Raw genomic sequence first — 20656 nt, 5'->3', positions numbered from 1 at the left:
CTAGATCTTGATGCTTCCCTCGTTTAGAGTGAACACATAAAGCAAGGAGGCCGGACGTAAGCTCAATCCGCCCCCGAGTAGACATTAGAACAGTCCTCTTCGGGCCAACCACACAGATGTGCTCTCAGGCAGAGGATGCTGGGGTAGGTGGGCGGTTCTCACGCATCCCAGACTCTCCGAGCCTTGAACTCTGACTACGGTCGTGGCATACACAGAGCGGCAGCTACTACTCAGAGTAGGACAAGGCTCTGGGAGCAAATGGAGGGCATGGTCGCTTTCCATGTTTTCAAGAACCAGCAGAAACCTCCCAAGAAGCCTGTCTGGAGCAGGAGACGCCGAGCTCGGTTTGTCCAACTCCTGTCCTCGGCTATCGATTGTACTCCTTCTTTCACCGCACCGCAGGGCTGACACCCGGGGGCCTCTTACCGTGGGAGCGTATGGAGGCTGTTACTAGCAGCTGATTAAGACAAGACCCAAGATGTTTATCCCACTAGGGGACAACCTCACATCCTCCCTAGTTAATGTCTGGAGTCACGGCTGGGTTTGCTTTTACCCGTTTATTGTCCCCACCAGCTATTTCTCTCCTGTCTGTATTAGGAAGGAAAATCAAGGGACAGCCTCTGCCCATATACATTCCCCCCCCCCCCCCCCCCCATCAATTTTCTCTGCTTTCCAGCAGCATGCTGCCGAGACGGCACAGCCCTTGGCAGAACTGACTTCGCACCTGGCAGAACAGGTAAATGAAAGGAACTGGCAGCTGTCTGGGCGGGCAGAAGGTGTGTGTCCCTCTTCCTCCACCCCATTGCAGCTCTGTCTCACCCCCACTCCTCCTGAGCTCCACATTTTCTCAGTCTCCCCTGCATTCAGACTACAATCGCGGAAGGGCCTCCGAGCCTGTGAAGAGGTGTGAGCAGGGGTCAGGCCTGAGTACCCACCTGGCTCCTCTTGCCGGGGACTAAGAGTGTTTAAGTCCCGGGGTGTAACCTAAAATCTAAAATAGACGGGAACTCTCTGTAATACTCCTGTGGTTTTGTGCCCTCTGCCGCTCTTTTAAAGACAATTATATTTTTATAAATCCGTCTCTCAATGGCGTGGCGTAGAATCGCTAATGGAAGGGAAGCATTTCAATGACTTTATGACTGACTCTAGTGCATTTCTGGCTTTGTGGTTGTTACAGTCTGAATTGTGTCCTCCCACATTCATGTCCTGAAGCCCTAACCCCAATGCGACTGTATTCCTTTAAAGAAGGAATTAAGGTTAAATGAGATCATAAGACCCCTAATGCCGTTGGCACTGGTGACCTTCTGCAAACAGGCAGTGACACCAGAGACATCTCCCTCTCTGCCTGGGCACAGAAGGAAGGCAGCTGTCTCTGGGCCAGGAAGAGAGGCTACGATAAAACAAAACAAAACAAAACAAACAAACAAACAAACAAAAAACCAATCCTGAAGGCCCACCATCTTGGGCTTCTGGCCTTCAGAACTAGGAGTAATAAATTCCTGTTTTTTAGGCCACGTATTTTGTGTGATGTTATGGCTGCCTGAACAGACTACAGCAGCGGTTGTTGTTTGGAAACCAAGGGTGAAGATCTTGGAGACTAACAAGGGCTGCTGTGAGCGCTAGCAGATGGGGACTCCAGAGGCGTCATGGTTCTTATCACCACCTACCGTCTGGAAGGAGAACACAAGGAGGGGGTTGCTGGGTCGGCCAAACCATATCATAGAGACTTACCTTGTTTTCACAAGGGAAAGTTACAATGTTTCAAGGAAACCTGTTTCAGAAGTTGGGAGTGGACAGAGACTTTGTAGGGACTTTCCCTGTCCGCTAGGTGACAGGAGTGGCTCCCTTGTCAGTCACTCTGAAGGGTGAAGGAATGTGACTTCCTTCCTCGACAGAACTATATGGCCAGAGGGAATAACTGCAGAAAGGAATATAAGGGTACACTGCATGAATACGAGTGGTCATTCTAAGTCCTTCTGTCCTAAAACCCCACTGTTCTTCAAGGCTAAGTCTGGGGTCCTCAGGGAGATGGAGAATGCTTGACTTCCTGCTTCCTTTGGCTGTCTGTGACAGAAGTGGGCAGACCAATTTGGGCAGGAATGTTTAGAACTAACAATCAAATGAGGAAATCTATATTGGAATGTTGGATGCTCATGTTTTTGACGAACCTTGGAGTAAAGACAGTTCCTAATAGTGGTCAGTTCAGCAGGGACACAGTCAGGAAGTCAGGGGAAGGTTGTATCCTCCCAGGGGACAAAACTAAGTCCCTGCAATGTGGTAGTCAGGGCTTGGGATGGTTCCCAAGGCCATGGGTCGCCTGTCATTCCAGGCTCACTTTGCAGGACACATGTTTGCAGATAGAAAGGCAGCTGGGAGGGGCCAGCTCAACTCCTGGGCTCTCCAGGCCTCAGAGTCCAACCAAGCATTGAGTTAGGATTTTTAGAATGGCCACAAATCTGGTCACTCAGAGAAGAGAGACTGACCTTTTCCCCAGCCCATCTCCCCCAATACAATACAGACTCCCAAAGGGCTTCCCAATCCAATTACCAGGTCCCAGTCCCCAGGCTCACTCACTCATGTTAAGTTTGTATTCTGACCTGAGCTTTATGAAGTCTTTTCAATTCTTCTTGCTTAACCATTTGTTTTATTGCGTTCTCCAGCTTCCTTCTTCTAAGTGTCTCCCTCTCCTGAAAAAACAAAATAGAGAAGAAAAAATATATTCAAGAAAACTGGGGTTGAAATTTTCAAAATAATGACAGAGGCTTTTACTTTTTCCAACAGAACCCCTGCTTAGCTTCTAGAACAACGATGTTCTGATAGAATTTCCAGCAATGATGGACTATCTATGTCTGTGCTGTCTAAAATATGGAAGCCACTAGCCACATGTGGCTATTGGATATCTGAAATGAGGCTAGCATGAATAAGAAGCTGAATTTTAAATTTCACTTCATTTTAATAATTTTAAAATTATTAAAGGCTAGGAGGTGCCAGATTGGGAAACTGGTGTGTGTGTGTGTGTGTGTGTGTGTGTGTGTGTGTGTGTGTGTTGGAGGGGGTGTATATGTACATATGTAGGTGGGAGTGGCTTTATAGAGAATTGACTTGGCTCCCTTGAGGAAAAGAATAACAGAAAAATTATACTCTATACAGGTGCTACCACAGGCCCAAGAAGGATGAGCCTGAGAGGGAAACACACACACACACACACACACACACACACACACACACACACACACCATGAAAAGCATTTAATAATTTTAAACAGTCCTTAGGTTGGGTCTACATTGCCCAATTGGGCCTGGGAATAGAGGAAGGTATCTAAATAATCCAAATGCGAGTGTTTCTTGGATTGAGGCAGGCAGAAGATTGCTTCCCTTCCCCACTTCACTTTGCTTGTGCAAATATGTCATTAACGTCACTGGGTTTTGTGTGTGCCTAGGCTTGTAAAATCAAGAGCACTCAAAATCCATGTACGGAAAATAGATGTCTGGATTTTGATGGTGTCACTCTTAGGTTTTAAACACCAGCGGAAGGAGAAGTAATGGTGTGGCCAGCTCCACGTACTGGAAAGCAGAGGAGACACTTTCGGTTGGGAAACAGCGAATGCTGGCTGGGCGCTGAGCCCAGGCACCCTACAAAGCTGGCATCAAATCCCAGCTGAGCTGTGTAAGTTTCAGCATGGCACACAACTTTCTGAACTTCAGTGCCCTCTTCAGAGCGAAGGAAATGATTTAGTGCCCACCTGGTGGGGACGTTATAAGAATTAATGGAGGGAGGTGCCTGGCTGGCTCAGTCAGTTGAGTATCTGACTCTTGACTTCGGTTCAGGTCATGATCTCACAGTTCACGGGCTCGAGCCCTGTGTTAGGCTCTGTGATGATGGAATGGAGCCTGCTCTCTCCCTCTCTCTCTGCCCCTCCCCGACTCACGCCCTCTTCAAAAATAAACGAACAAACAAAAAAGAATTAATTGAGAGAATGTCTTTAAAAAGATATGGGATAAGTACTCAGTAAATACCATGATTTTTATTTTGTTTTATTTTATTAATTTATTTTATATGTAATCTACTGTCAAATTGGTTTCCATACAACACCCAGTGCTCATCCCAACCATGATTTTTATTATTCAGTGGCATGGCTATTAGATTATCATCTTATAAATTGGCATGATTATAATTTACTAAAATCAATGCATTTTTCATACATGTGTGCCTGTATATATAACACACACATATATATGTATATGGATATACATACATATCCTATACACACAAAGTAAATGTTTAAACTGGACTAGTTTCACTATGAGTTCGTCTTCTCTGAGCATACTCATCTACTTTCTACATATTAGGATAAAGGTTAGAGCATGCTAACTATTTCTTTTGAATGCTGGCAGAAACAAATATGGAATTAAAAATTTATTACAGCTAGCCTGGTGCCTGGGCATTCAGGTTGAACTGAATGTTTGCCCCTGAAAGGGATTATAAATCCACAAGGGAAGAATAGACCTAACAGGCCCCAGAAACTGCCAGAGGAATCCAGTTCCACGACAGAGGTCAGGGATTATGCCTAAAAAGCGTGTGTGCTTCCAGGGCCACGTGGATCCTGGTTATTCAGTCACCCATTCTATGGACATGGAACATCACACTCCTCAGGACAGCCAGCTTTGAGGCTCAGAGTGTCTACAGATCATCAGTGAAAACATTTATGATGAAATTTCCTTTTTCTAGAATTCTCCTTAGGATCTAGGATCTTCCTCTTCATCCTTGGAAGGAAATTTTAGCTCTCAGAACTCAAACTTATTCCATATCAGATCATCTCTATTTCTACGAGATAGCTTCCAGATTTACTGTCCATCAGTCTGAACAGAGGGTCTGGGCCACTGGGATGGGGGGAACCTCACCATTAAGCAGCCAGGACCTTTCTGGAAAGGGTAGGGTGGAGGGGCAAGGTAGAGATCACTGGTAGGTGTTATCCAGAGATTGTCTAACTCGACCTATACAAAGACTCACAAGTATCTCTGGAGCTTCCATTATATTAATTTACATAGTAAATCCCAGCACGTCCTAAGTGCTATGTGGCAGGTATTATACTAATTATTTCACATATCTCTTATTCCTCAAATTACACTTACATTATGGATAAGGCAATCAAATCTTGGAGTTAAGTAACTTGCCCAAGATGGCACAATTAGTAATTGGTAGAGCCAGGAGTTAAGCCCAGGGAGCCTGAATCCAATATCCACATTTTCATCTGGTCTATACTGCTTTTCCTGTGCCCAATAATGTGCAGGGACATCGAAGACCCCTGCCTTAGAGAAATGTCAAAGCTCCCCCCCCCCTAAATTAAGATCATTTAATATAATTTCAGGGTGGGGGGGGGATGCCTTGACAGCTTCTTAACACTTTCCAAGCAGCGGAGCCAAACCCTTACTGTTTTATCAAGAGTTAGCAAAACAGAACCTGGAGAAGGAAAGAAAGCCATTACCGTCTTTTATTAAAACATGTTGACATAGAAAAGAAGGATGATTTATTAACAAATGCTCATATAGCCATCTGATGTGCCAGGCACAGTCCTTATATCCTCAATAGTGGCAATGACAGCACAGAGAGAAAAGGAAAAAGAAGCTTGGGGCAGGGTGCTTGGGTGACTCAGTCGGTTGAGTGTCTGACTCTTGATTTCAGCTCAGGTCATGGTCTTGCGGGTTTGTGGGATCGAGCCCCGCATTGGGCTCTGTGCTGACGGTGTGGGGTCTGGTTGGGATTCTCTCTCGCGCTCCCCCTCTGTCTGCTCCTCCCCTGTTCTCTCTCTCAAAATAAATAAACTTTAAAAATATTTTCTAAAAAGGCGAGGAAGGAAAGGACAAAGGACAGAGAAAGGGAGAGGTCTGGCAGGACCAAGGACCGGCTGCCTGCCCCACTCTCCCAGGTCCAGGCATGGGTCTGGGAGGACAGGGGGAGGGGAGGGCCGAAGGAAAGAGAAGGGGTGGAGTGTGCACATCCCGTGTCCAGTTTCCTGTGCAAAGTTTCATTTGAGCTGACGTGGGCTCCGTGCCAAGTGGCCAGGGACACACCTGTGTGGGAGAGAAGAGATAAAGAAACCAGAGCGGAGGGGGAAACCCTTGTTCCTTCAGCGTGAGCCCTTGGGAAGTAGTAAAGAACCTTTTGGCCGCCTTCCCTCCCTGTAAGAGTGGTCAGAAGCCAGGTGAAGCAGGCAAGCTTTTCCACAGTGTAGGCTTAAGTGCTGACAGGCTCTGTTCTGGGCCAGCAGGAGGACAAGGAGCTACTTGCAAGGCTTGCCCGGGATCTCATGGTCTTGCTATTCGATGCGTTTGGACCATTCCATTCTTCTGTTCTCCGTGAGTGCTGGAATGGCTGTTAGAACGGCTGATGAATGTCTGTATTCACTTGAATACAGACTTAACTCAGGGCCGCTTAAAGCGATGAGAGAGGGACAGTAAAGAAACCGCAGGAATCAACATAACACCAAATTCATTTGTGTTGAGTACTGAACTAATCAGAGATGCCCCGAGTTAGAAAGGAGAAAGCCCTACATATTCTCTCTCCTTTGCATTCCCTCCCCCACTCCCTCTCACCTTCTTCCCCTCTGTCTCTCCCTCTCTTCCCCTCACCCCACTCATGTCCTGTCCTGGCTCCCCTCCTGACTTGCTCTAAGCTGGGCCATGGAGGGGCTGGAACCCCTGAGTGACTTCAGATGATGCCAAAGCTCCTAATGCCAGATATGGAAAAGTTGAGTCTAAGTAAATAAATGTGGTTCTCTCCCTTTCTCCTCAGATCCCCACCGCTCCAAAAAATAAACACTGTTAGTACAGTGAACTGCTTCTCTGTTCTCCTGGAAAGCACCTTAGGTCCAACCATTCATGCGCCAGCCCCGGGGAGAAGGCGCCAGCCCCAGTGGATAAAGCAAAGAACAGTGAGATTTGGTCGTGGGATGTGTCTTCACGTATGTGACATACAGACACATTTAAGGACCTATAGCCATGCCTGTGCTTCTAAATCTATGAGTATGGGAATTGTTTAAAGTGTTTCCCAGAAATCTGTTCATTAAGCAAAGAGAAGGACGGCCATGTCCCCAGCCGGCACGCAGCTAGCCCCTTCCACAGCAGGGACCCTTGGAGATCCATGTCGACATGCAACTGCATGGTCCATTTCATATTTCTGATTAGAATCAACATAACATTTTCCATGCAATCTGCCTCTAGTGCTTCTTAAATGAAGCTGTGTTTCCCCCAGGGAAATATGCATCTGCTTGTTGTAATTTTTTCGATGGTTTGCTTGTTGGACCACATATTAAACCCACTTTAAGAGCTGCAGTCACCAAATGATTTTAAGTAAATATGTCTGTTTTTTTTTTTTTTTGCCAGCTGGAGTCTCTAAGAAAGGCAAGCTCCTAAAAGTTAAAATTAAAAAAAGAAAAGATAATTCTTGGGGTGTTCCAGGTAAAAAGCGGTTGCTGTCAGATGCAAGGAAACGCGATCCTCTAACGAAACCACTGCAGCTGGAGACCACATTGGGTCTGGAATCGAGATGGTGAGTGGCCCCCATAAGCCAAAGGCCCTTCTTAGTTTGCCAAGTTTTGTTACCTTTGACTGCAGCGAAGGCTGGGGATGAAACTCTTCGTCTCCAGAGGAGGAGCCGGTGGAAGAGGTAGAAGAGGCGGCCCCTGTCACCTGCACTCGGATAGGGGTGTGTTTGGGACCTGAAATGGGAACAGAAGAACTCACTGAACTCTCAGCTTCTTTGCTGCTTCCCAACCCAAAGCTGCTTCTCCCTCCTCCCTTCTTCCCCTCACCCCCTTCCTCCCTGCCCTTCCCTCGCTGCACCTGCCGTGAGCAGGAGGAGGCAGTACCTAAGGGCAACTGGAAATTTGGCCCTCCACGTTAATTACATTTCTGGGTCCCTGCCAAGAGCTTTGCAGCTCTTTCATATTAAAAAAAAAAAAAGGTATTATGCAGAAATCAATTAATTCCTTAAACACCATTTATGTGGTGTGTTGCTTAGAATGCATTCAGAGATGAAATCTATTATTAAAATCCTTGTCTGAAGTTAGCTGAGTTACCTAAATGCTCGTGTAAGGTTCGTTCTGCAGAGTAATTGAATGCAAAAAAGTCGGAGCCAGCTCTTAAACAAATCGCCCTTCTGTGGCTCACAGCATCTGGCACCCATTTTTACTACATGACATCTGCTCAGTGTAAAAGAGCTGGCGTCAGAATGTCTGGTCATAGAAAAAAAAAAAATCCCAAATGTAATCAGAAGCAAAAGGACTCTAAGCCTAAGGTTTTATCACATAGTCTCATGCAACATAAATATTTCATTAATTATGGCTAAACAAATGCCACTTTTATTTTCCCAACTTGCAGATATTATCACATCATCGAAGTGATGATTCAAATGCCAGGAAAGGCACTGTAAGATAGGGAGGGCGCAACAATGCAGGGCCCACGGGAGAGCTGAAGGCGAGGAGATATGCGAATCTCTGAACAAGAGGTGGATGGTGAGAGGCGGCAAAGGGCCCCGTGTTCACTAATCTCTTTGTGATCTGGCTGGGGACCGTGTGTGGTGAAGTCTTCCAGGTGCCACAGGAGGCTTTTATTCTTCTCAGCGAGAACGTCTGCCCTTGCACATCCTGATGCAGAGTTGATAGTAATGTCTGTCTGCATGCACCCACTCTGGACACTGACTCTCAGAACCAGCGAGGACTCCGTGCTGGGAAATGTAGGAATCTTTACCCTGCCGTGGCAGCTTCTGTCTGAATAGAAGTATGTGTTGGGTGGGGAGGGGGAAGGAGAAGCAATTCCATGTGACTAGCATTCTCTCCAGCCTGTCCTTTCCTCCCCATAATTTTCAAATACTTACCCCAGTGGAAGAGGCCACGTTTAAAAAAACAAAAAACGAACAAACAAAAAAACAAGGCTAATTTTAACCACCAGGAGCACATTTACATATGCTGTTATTCAAAGCAAAATAATGCAAACCATCTATACAACAGCACAGACTCTCTGGGGAAGGAGTTCACTGTTTTCCATTTCAGTTTGCCAGATGCGAGAGCTCAGGTAAAGAGAGTTTCAGAGGACGTCATAGTAACGGAAGGAGGCACCCTTAGTGGTGAGCTCAGATTGTCCTCCAGTTCCAGCCACTCAACTACCCCTGAGTAAAGTAGTCACGGGGTATTCACTTCTGAGGGTGGGAGCCTGAGGACCTAACTTCACCTCCCTGAGCGTCTGGAACTCACAACTTCTAACCTGCAGCACTGTAGTGGATGAGTAAAGGTAATCAAGGAAAAGAGCCTGACCCAGTGCCTGGTTCATTAGCGGTGCCTAAATAAATCTTGTCGTCATCGTCAGCAATGGCAGCAACTCTGCCTCATCATGATCGTCGATCCAAATCAACGATACCGCAATATTAACAAAACTGCCTGATTAGCCTTCATTTTATAGAACTATTGTAGCCTAAAGTAGAAACTTTCAAAACTAAATGTTATAGGGCCATTGGGTTTTCTTTTGAAATTGAGAGGAAAATATTTCTCAATGTAACGCATTTCTTAAACTTCTGGCAAATGTTATGTAAAGTTCTATGGTCACCTTTGCGACCTCCAAACTTTGCACAGGGCCAGGTTCCTCCTTGTGTGCCGTCAGAGTCCTCTGGACATATGCCTATCAAAGCATTCATCATCCTGTACTACAAATGCCTGTCTGCTTCACTGACTCCACTCGGCTGAGCTCCCAAAGCCAGGAACTGGGACTCAATCCTCTGGACGACTCTATTCCTACCATAGGATCTAGGTCATAATAGGTGCCCAATATATGTTTATTACGTGAGGAGGAGTAAGCCACATGTTATCCATGACATGTTCAACTCAACAGCTGAGCTTGACAAAACCAATAAACATGGTACTATGCAGGAACAGCGCTAAGCTACACTGCTGGAAATACCAAGACTAAAGACATGGGCTCCTTCCTCTCCAGGGATTTACATGCTCATAATGACTGTCAAGAATGTGGGTCTGTCTCTCTCTCTCTCTCTCTCTCTCTCTCTCTCTCAAAATAAACAAACATTTAAAAAAAAAGTTATATAGTTGCCTCTAAATCTCTTCCCCCACTTCTACCACAGAACCATTGACTCCAGGAGTTAACTTTTCCAGGGCAAAGTTAACAAAACCTGGCAGCATTGCTCACTCTATAATGGAGGGGCTGATTCTGGGATTGATCGCCAACTGCAAAGCACTGAAAGTCGGGTCAAGATATGTGAAGCAGCTATTTCCAGACATTGGACAACAGACAGCGCAGGACTGTGATAAAGGTAAGAACAGAAGCAAATGAAGCCGTACAATCACAGTACCTCCCTGCCTAGAGGCACTTTCCAGACCACTGTGCAGGTAGGAAGAGCCTAAACAGTGCATAGCAGGTTCACTGAGTTGAAAAGACAGAGACCAGAGTTTGAGTGAGTCGAGGCAGCTGGAATGTGTGGGGGAGACAACCGTAGAGAGCTATGCAGAAAAGGCACTTCAGGAACAAGCACAGAAGTCTCCTTGAGTCTATTGCTTAATAATAAACTTTAGATCCATAGAGAGAAACTGCATGAGGCTGGGCCAATAACTGCTGGGAATTATAGGCTAAATAATCTCTAAAGCTTTTTACAGGATTGGGAAATACTCAAGTTCCACCCAGCAAGGGTAGAAAAAACTTTAGTGGCATTAGAGTAGAGGCCACAGAAGAGTCATACTTTAGTAACAGGGATAAATTAGCCCTAGAGTAAAGGTTATTATAAACTCACCCAAACAAGCTTACAAAAAACAACCTTGAAAGAAACAACTTGATCTTCAAGTTACACTACCACCTACCAAATATTTTTACTGCCTATTTAACATTCTTTAAGTGAAGAAACAAAGTCTAGACACTCTACAATGTAATAGTCACAATATCTAGCAGCCAGGAAGTATATGTACAAGAGCAGGACAATAAGCTGATCATCAAGAGAAAAATTAGTTAACAAAAGCAGACTCAGAAATAAATGGAATTAGCAGACAAGGATTTAAAAACAGCTATTATAAATGCGCTCAAGAATTTAAAAAGACAGCATGAGTAGAATGAGGAAGTAAAAAATATAGAAAAACGAACCAAATGGAACCTACAACGATGAAAAATACAGGGGTGCCCGGGTGGCTCAGTTGGTTAAGTGTCTGACCTTGGCTGAGGTCACGATCTCATGGTTTGTGAGTTTGAGCCCCACATTGGGCTCTCTGCTGTCAGCACAGAGCCTGGTTCAGATCCTCTGTCCCCCTCTCTTTCTGCCCCTCCCCCACTTGTGTTCTCTCTCAAAATAAATAAACTGTTTTTAAAAAGATGAAAAATATAAAATCTAAAATGAAACTTTCACTGGATTCGCTTAATAGTAGGTTAAATATTGCAGAGGAAAATGGTGAAATTAAATTACAGCAGTAGAAACCGTCCAAAATGAAACACAGAGGAAAAAACAGACTGAAAAACTGAAACTCAGTGATCTGTGAGATAATATTAAGGGGTCTAAAATACATATGGATGGAGTGCCAGAAGGAGATAGCGGGAGATAGAAATGGAAAAAGTCATTGATGTAATATTGTTGAAAACCACACAAACTTAATGCAAGTTGTAAATCCACAGTTCCAAGAAGCTCAATAAACCATAAGCAAGGTCAACATAAAGAAAATCATAGCAAGGCTCATGCTAATAAAATTGCTGAAAACCAGAGATACAGATAAAATCTTAAAAGCAGACAAAGAAAACTGATATATTACCCACAGAGAAACTAAGTTAAGAATGTCCATGGGCATCTCATTGGAATCTAAATAGACTAAGAGACAATGAAAGATCATTAAAATGTTGAAAGAAAAGTCTGTCAATTTGTAATTTTATATCCAGTGAAATGATCCATTCAAAATGAAGAAAAAAATAAAGGCTTTTTTTTTTTCCAGAAAAAGAAAAGCTAGGATAATTTGTTGTTAGAAGATATACAATTAAAAAATGTTAAAAGAAGTTCTGTAGCAGAAGGAATATAGCACATGGAATGAAGACCCACGAATGGCTTAGAATGGCTCTTTGAAGAGCCATTTCTGGAATGGTAAATTTAATTTCTTTAAAAGATAATTGGCTATTTAATATAGGATAGTGTGAGCTAAGAAGAAATACATAATGTGGTCTCTGTCCCCCATTCCCACCCATATCTGGTCTTTGACTCCAGTTCCTGACACAGAGCTCCCGAAACTGTTGTCATTCCTGAGTAGTTTCTAAGTCCCTTGAAACTTCTGGTGATAGGAGCACCTTTTGTTCTAATGAGGTGACTCTTGGTGAGCTCCTGGAGGATGGCTGGTCATTAGAGAGACCAAGCTGTGACCAGAGCTTGGAACTTACAGTTCTACCCCTGATCCTCCAGAGACAGGGAAGGGACTGGAAAATAAATTAATAGTCAATCATGCCTATGTGAAAAAGCCTCCATAAAAATCTCTAAAGTACAGGATCCAGGGGCTCCTGGGTTCGTGAACATAGAAAGTATCGACAAATTTCAAAGGACTAAGGTCATCAAAGTATGTCTTCTGACATAGTGAGATTGAGCTAAAAATCAATAATATAAAATATAACTACAAAATCTCAACACGATTAGAACTTTTCTGAGAACCTCCAGACCAAAGAAGAAATAAACATAAATTTAAGCTGATGGGATAAGAATATGGCATAACAACATAAACTAGGATGTAGCTAAAGTAGTGATTTGAGGGAAATTTAGAGCTTTAAATGCACACACTGTGCAAAAGAAAAGTTGAGAGTTGATGCCCTATGATCAATTTCAAGAAGTTAGAAAAAGAACCACTGACTGAACCTAAAGAAACTAAAAGGAAGAAAATAATCAAGATAAGAATAGATTACAAGAGACAATAAAAATAAAGCAGAAATAAAATAGAAAATTAATGAAGCAAAAATTTGGGTGTTTTAAAAGACATAACATTGATGATTTCTAAGAAGAATGATTAACAAAAAAGAGACAGAAAACACAAATAACCAATATTGAGGATGAAAAGCCCTACAGAGTATTCAAGGAAGCTATTATACAAACGATCTTATGACAATAAGTTTGAAATTTTAGATAAAATGGATAAATCATTGAAAAACATGACTTACCCAGCAATAGCACTGCTAGGAATTTACCCAAGGGATACAGGAGTGTTGATGCATAGGGGCACTTGTACCCCAATGTTTATAGCAGCACTCTCAACAATAGCTAAATTATGGAAAGAGCCTAAATGTCCATCAACTGATGAATGGATAAAGAAATTGTGGTTTATATACACAATGGAGTACTACATGGCAATGAGAAAGAATGAAATATGGCCCTTTGTAGCAACGTGGATGGAACTGGAGAGTGTGATGCTAAGTGAAATAAACCATACACAGAAAGACAGATACCATATGTTTTCACTCTTATGTGGATCCTGAGAAACTTAACAGAAAGCCATGGGGGAGAGGAAGGAAAAAAAAAAAAAAAGAGGTTAGAGTGGGAGAGAGCCAAAGCATAAGAGACTCTTAAAAACTGAGAACAAACTGAGGGTTGATGGGGGGGTGGGAGGGAGGGGAGGGTGGGTGATGGGTATTGAGGAGGGCACCTTTTGGGATGAGCACTGGATGTTGTATGGAAACCAATTTGACAATAAATTTCATATATTGAAAAAAAATAAATAAAAATAAAAATAAAAAAAAAGAAAAACATGACTTACCAGAACTGACATAAGAAGAAATAGAAAATCTGAATACTTACATATCTATTAAAGAAACTAACTCCACAGTTAAAAACCACCCTACAGAGAAAGTGCTAGGCTAGATGACTTCATTTGTGCTCAAATGTTTAAAGAGCCAATAACAACAGTGTTGAAAAAAAAATACAAACCCTCTTCCAGAGAACACAAAAAGATGGAATACTTCCCAACTTGTGTTACAAGGCTAGGATGAAATCCAAAACCTGACAAGGATATTGCAAGAAAGGAAAACTTCAGACCAATAACTCTCATGAGCATGGTTGCAAAACTACGAAAAATAGTTAGCAAATCCAATACAGTGATACATAAAAATACACAATACATTATGACCAAGTTGAGTTTACTCCAAGAACACAATAATGGTGTGACATTTTCAGATCTCTATAACAAAGTCAATCAATGGGACACCTGGGTGGTTTAGTCAGTTAAGTGTTCGACTTTTGATTTTGGTTCAGGTCATGATCTCACAGGTTCATGAGATCTAGCATTGAGCCAGGCTCTGTGCTGACAGTGCAGAACCTTCTTGGGCTTTTCTCTCTCTCTCCATGCCCCACCCCTCAAAATAAAGAAACATTAAAAAAAATCAGTCAATGTAATTCAGCACATTATTCATTAAAGTAAAAAAAAAATTTTACCTCCATAGATGTAAAAAAGCATTTGATTACACTTATCCATTATTCATGATAAAAAAGTCATAGTAAGCTAAGGAAAGATGGAATTTTCTTTAATATAAAGTACCTGCCTTAAAAATCTACAGCAAACAATATATTCATCAGTGAAATATAATCCTTCCATTATGGGGGGGTGGGGGGAGACAATGATATACATTCTTAACAATTGCATAGGCAGTCCCAGGCAGAAAAATAAGGCAAGAAATTTAAATAAAAGGTATAAAAACTGGAAAGGAAGATGTCAAACTGTATTTATAGACAACATGATTATCTATATAGAAAATCCCATTAAAAAGCTCCTCGAATAATAAGTGAGTTGAGCAAGGACAATATAAAAAGTCCATTGTGTTTCTATATATCAACAATGACCAACAGAAAATAAAAATTAAGAAAGCCATTCCATTTATAATAGCAACAACAAAAAAATGAAACACTGAAGGGACACATTCAATAAAAAATATGCAGAACTACACACTGCACACTAATGGCCTTTTCTAGGAGAAATTAAGGAAAACCTAGATAAACTGAGAGAGATCCCATTGTCACAGACAGAAACTCCGTTGTCAATTCTTCCCAAACTGATTTATAAATGAAAAACAATATCAATCCAAATTCTAACGGGCTTATTTGGTAGAAACTGACAAGCTCATTCTAAAGTTTATATGGAAACACAAAAGACCTAGAGGGGCCAAAATAATATTTAAGAACAAAACTGCAGGACTCCCACTACCTGTTTTCAGGTGAAGCCACAGTTACCAAGAGCACATGTTAGTAGTGTAAGGCTAAACATGTAGATCAACGGACAGATTAAAGAGGACAGTGATACCTACACATATATAGTCAACAGATTATCTGTAGAGGTACCAGAATAACTCGATGAGGGAAAGAATAGTCTTTTTAACAAGTGGTGCTGACAATTGGATATCTACAGGCCAAAAAACTTGACTTCAATTCACTATAAAAAATCAATTAGAATTGGATTGTAGATCCAAGCCTGAAAGCTAAAAACTGTAAAGCTTCTGGGAGAAAACCCAGGAGAAATTCTCAGTGACTTTAGGTGTAGCAGAGATTTCTTAAATATTACTCAAATTATAAAAGAATTAATAAAGGTGACTTCATCAAACTAAAAACTTCCATTCTTTGGAAGATGCTGTGATGAGACTAAAAAGATAATCCATCAACTAGGAGGAAATATTTGCAAACACATACCTGATGAAGGATTTATATCCAGAATTTTAGGAACTCTGGCTAAATAGAGGACTATTGTATATTCTTAGATCAGAAGACTCAATATTCTAAAGTTACCAAATGTCTGTAAATTAACCGATTAAAGACTGTATCATTTATAACTGCACCAAAAAATCGAATACTAGGGAATATATCTAATGAAAATTGTGCGAGATCTCTACAATCACAAAACACGGGAAGAAATTGAAGAACACCTCAGGGATATGTCATGTCCGTGGCTTTGAAGACTCAACATGCAAAGATGTTAATTGTCTCCAAATTGATCTATAGATTCAATGTGATCCCAGTCGAATGTTCAGAAAATATTTCTGTGGAAAATGATTGATTGATTCAGTAAGTCACATGGAAATACACAACGCCAAGAATAGCCAAGACAGTCTTGAAGAAGAACAAAGTGGAGGGTCTATTCCAGGCTATGAAGACTTATTATAAAACCACTTCCTGACTGAGGTGCAAGGACAAATCAACCAGTGGAACAGGATAGAAGGCCCAAAACAGACCTGCCTAATTTATGACAGAAGTCACAGCAGTGAAATGGAGGAGAAGGATGGCCTTTTAAAATAAATGCTGCTGAATCAAGAAAAACAAGAAGAAAAAAACCAACCAATAAACCTTCACTCTACCTCACAGAATACACAAATATCTATCCTGCTTTGGTACTAGACTAAATTGCAAAAGGTAGAAGAATAAAACTTTTATAACGGTTGTCCAAAAGAAATATACGAGACGTACATGTAGCTTAAAATTTTCCATTAGCCACATTAAAAAATGTGAAAAGAAACAGATGCAATTAGTCTTAATCATGTATTTTATGTAGCCCCAAATATCAAAAATATTATCATTTCAACATGTGGTCAATATAGAAATTACTGAGATATTTTACATTATTGGATTCATACTAAGTCTTCAGAATCTGCCACATGTTTTATACTTACAGAACATTCCTGGCTAGGGGTGCCTGCGTGGCTCAGTCGGTTAAGGGCCCGACTTTGGCTCAGGTCATGATCTCATGGTTCGTGAGTTCAAGCCCCACATTGGGCTCTGTGCTGACAGCTCAGAGCCTGGAGCCTGCTTTAGATTCTCTGTCTCCCTCTCTCTCTGTGCCTCCCCTGCTTGCACTCTGTCTCTCTCTCTCTCAAAAATAAATAAACATTAAAAAAAATTTTCTGTAAAAAAAGAACTTTCCTGTTTAGGTGATAAAATTTTAATGGTTAAAGTAAAATGTAATTCAAAAAGCAAAACGTTGTGTTTACTAGAAGAATATTTTGCATTGCTTCAGTTTTTAAATTTAAATTTATTAACATGAAATAAAATAAAAAATGCAGTCCTCACTCATAATAACCATATCTGACGTGTGCAGTAGTGGCTGCCATATTGGACGGCACAGTTCTAGAAAGTAAAATAGAACATCTTTATGACTTCAGAATAGGGAAAGATTTCATCAACAGGATGCAGAAACCAACAACAATAAAGGAAACTATTGATAAATTTGGCTTCATTAGAATAAATACTTGTGTTTATTAATAGATACCTTTAAGAGTGAAAAAGTGAGGGGTGCCTGAGTGGCTCAGTCGGTTGAGCGTCCGATTTCGGCTCAGGTCATGATCTCACGGTCCGTGAGTTCGAGCCCCGCGTCCGGCTCTGTGCTGACAGCTCAGAGCCTGGAGCCTGTTTCAGATTCTGTGTCTCCCTCTCTCTCTCTGACCCTCCCCCATTTTTTTTTTTTTTAAAGAGTGAAAAAGTGAGCCTAAGAGGGAGAGAAGATACTCATAACACATGTATCTGACAGAGGACTTGTATCCAGAATCTACACAGATTACAACTTAATAAGGAAAGGACCATCTATGCAAGAGATCTGGGCAAAAAGGTCTGAATAGAGATTTCATACAAGAGAATATCTGAATAAGGGATGCCTGGGTGGCTCAGTTGGTTAAGCGCCTGACTCTTGATTTCTGCTCAGGTCATGATCCCACAGTTTGTGAGATCGAGCCCCATGTCGGGTTCAGCACGGAGCCTGCCTGGGATTCTCTCTCTCCCTCTCTCTTTGCTCCTCCCCTGCTCATGTGCTCTTTCTTGCTCTCTCTCAAAATAAATAAACGAACTTTAAAAAAGAGAGAGAGAAAATGTCAAAAGTAGTGCAACATCATTATCAGGTAAATGCAAATTAAAACAATGAGATACCTTTCATAAACATGGTGAGAGCAAAACATAAAACAAAACTGAGACTGTCAAGTGTTGGCAAGGATGTAGGTCAAGGGTAGCTCTCATTTCCTACTGGAATGTATAAACACTCGTACAACCACTTTGGAAAACTGTCTGACGGTATCTTCTAACGCAAACCACGTACATGCCTACCCTACCACGCATCAAATCCACTCCCAGGCGTTCCCTGATAAAGCTTCTCTCTTTGAACAAACTCTGGGCAAGCTTCTTCTTGGCTAGGCCTCACCTTTTTATAGTCTATAAAAACTATAGACTCTCAACATAAATTATTTAGCCCACCCACTTCTTCCTCTGCGAAAAGACTTGAACACTAACAGTTTCTAACAACTCAAGGTCACATCCCTAAGATAACCCTAGCCCTCCTTAAAGTACCTACCTGAGAAAACTCAAGGCTGACTGACAAAGCAATTTAGTGTTTGTTCTAGTCAGCACCTGCTGATAGGGCTCTGACTGCCCTTTCTTACAGTCCTTGGTCCCCTTGAGATGTATATGAATCTCCTACCACTCAAGAATGTCTTTCTCAAGAACCTGAAAGCCAGGCCTTTGAAAGGTAATCATCAGGAAGGATAGGACCTCTGTCTCCCAGTCTCTATGGGAAGATAGAATCCTAACTTCAACGATTGCCAGCTAACACACACAACTAGCCTATTCAGCATTTATGCCGACCAAACCTTTATAATTCTTCACTTCCTTGACTCTACTGAGCCTTTGCTCAGCCCCTCCCTATTCCCTCAATCACCCTGTAGAACACCCAGCCACCTCTGTAAAGTTCAAAGGTGAGTTCACTTCATGCTGGACTCTCTCTTCTGCTGCAATAGTGTATTATCAGTTAAAATCTGTCCTTAACACCTTTCATGGCATCTGGCTTTGTTTATCTTTGACAGTAGCCAACACAAGTGATAGGTATAAGAATGCTCAAAGCAGCATTATTCACAATAAAAGCAACTGAGAACACCTAAATGCCCAGCTTCAGAATGCACGATCGTGGCATATTCACACAAGGGAATAAAAGGTAACAATGTAAAGAATGAACCACTGCTGCCTACAACAATATTGAACCCTGCCCACATCCCCCACCCCCGCCGCCCGCCCCCGCCAATAATGTTTAACGGAAGAAGCCAGGCACAATACATACTTGTATTTTCTGTTGTTGTGGAAGCAATGAACTCAGATTCGGCACCTATGATGATACCCATTTATTATGTCACAGTCGTATAGGTCAAAAGTGGAGGCAGGCACGGCTCAACTGGATGCTCTTGTTGGGTGTCTCACAAAGCCACGATTGATGGGTCTGCCACGCTGGGGTCTCATCTGCAGCTCAGAGTTCTCTCCTGGCTCATTCAGGTTGTTGGCAGCATCCAGTTCCTGGTGGTCATAGGAGATGGGGTCCGTTTTCTCGCTGGCTGTCTGCTGGAGGCCCATCTTCACTCTCAGAGGCCCGCTGTCCGTAGGGCCTCCCATAGTATGACAGTTGACTTTTTCCAGGCCAGCAGGATCCTATCTTTCTCACCCAGTGAGTTTCAGGAAGGGCCCCCTCCTTATTAAGGGCTCCTCCAATTAGGTTAGGGCTACCCAGGATAATCTCCCTTTTGATTAACCCAAAGTCAATTGGTTTAGAACTTAATTACATTCACAAACTCTGGTAACCTAATCACAGGAGTGAGATCCATCATGTTCACGTTCCCACCATACTCAGGAAGATGAGATCTGCAGGGCAGAAAGCATGGGCCCTCTGAGAATCCTGCCTACCACAATACTGAATGATTCAACGTTTATAAAGTCAAAAAACTGCAGAAGCAATCCGAGATGATGGAAGTCAGATGGTAAGCACTTTTGTTGGGTGTCACATGTATGTGGGAAGAAACATGACTGAGGCTTCTGAGTGCTGGTGATTTTCTAGATCTTAATCTCAGGCGTATTTAAGCAAATGTGCACTTTGCAAAAATTCATTAGTTGTGTACTTTAATGTGTATATTTTATACTACAATAAAGATTTAATGCAAAAAGAAAAAGGAGGTTCTCGGGGTGCTTTAATTATATACGAGAATGATACCTCGCATTCAAAATTGTTTGTATAAAATCGGCACCGGAAAGTGCTTGAAATCAGTTTATGCCCCTAAGTAATTCAAGGACCCTGAGAAGTTTATGTATACTATCAATGAACCCAGAAAGTTTTGTGGAAAAGAGAAAAATTTAATTTCAGCCGATTTATTCAAGTGATCGTAAGTTTGAGGTATGTCCATTTGAATACGTTTTGAAAGTTTCTCATTTTCAGTTATGATACGGTTCTTTTTCTCCATTGCATGGGAGCGTACCCACAGCTTAACTGTGGAGAGAGCAATGTCAGTGTGTATGTGTGTGATTGGTGGGCTGCACAGGGAAATGAAAGGAATAATAAATTCCTTTATTAAGAAATAAATAAATTTAAAAAGTAGTAAAAGGAAACTAATCTGAGCCTAATCTCATAGGGTAGGGAAAATCTTTGCATTCTTAGGATATTGACCTGAGAACACCTGAGAGAAAGACAAACTCTTCCATGAGATGGGCCCAGGCACTATTTCTAAGGCTGGTCAGCCTTAACCTAATTCCATTCTCTACCTTCTCATTCTGTTCCAAGCCAAGGAAGTCATACCATTTCTCAGTGAATGTAAATGAAAGAGCTCTCCGTGATAAATAAATCAGGAAAACACACTGGCCCCCACTTATTGTAATC

The 20656-nt window shown here is 42.1% G+C and overlaps 1 protein-coding gene across 7 annotated transcripts in view; it reads right to left on the bottom strand.

The window, feature by feature from the left end:
- MICAL2 (microtubule associated monooxygenase, calponin and LIM domain containing 2) overlaps positions 1–20656 on the bottom strand; it is a 225826-nt gene that overhangs the window by 27433 nt on the left and 177737 nt on the right. For 6 of the 7 annotated variants that reach the window (XM_023239563.2, XM_045038968.1, XM_023239564.2 and 3 more), the window contains 2 exons: positions 7602–7717; positions 2598–2687 (listed from right to left, as the gene is read on the bottom strand). In XM_023239563.2, coding sequence (XP_023095331.2) covers positions 2598–2687; positions 7602–7717 — 206 coding nt within the window. Of the gene's footprint in view, positions 1–2597; positions 2688–7601; positions 7718–19112; positions 19309–20656 lie in introns of those variants that run through there. The other variant, XM_023239565.2, reaches the window with a different exon arrangement.

Source organism: Felis catus, chromosome D1 (genome assembly GCF_018350175.1).
Source record: "Felis catus isolate Fca126 chromosome D1, F.catus_Fca126_mat1.0, whole genome shotgun sequence".
Taxonomy (NCBI): Eukaryota; Metazoa; Chordata; class Mammalia; order Carnivora; family Felidae; genus Felis; species Felis catus.
The sequence above is the reverse complement of the archived record's forward strand: the minus strand, read 5'-3'. Positions and strand labels throughout refer to the sequence as shown.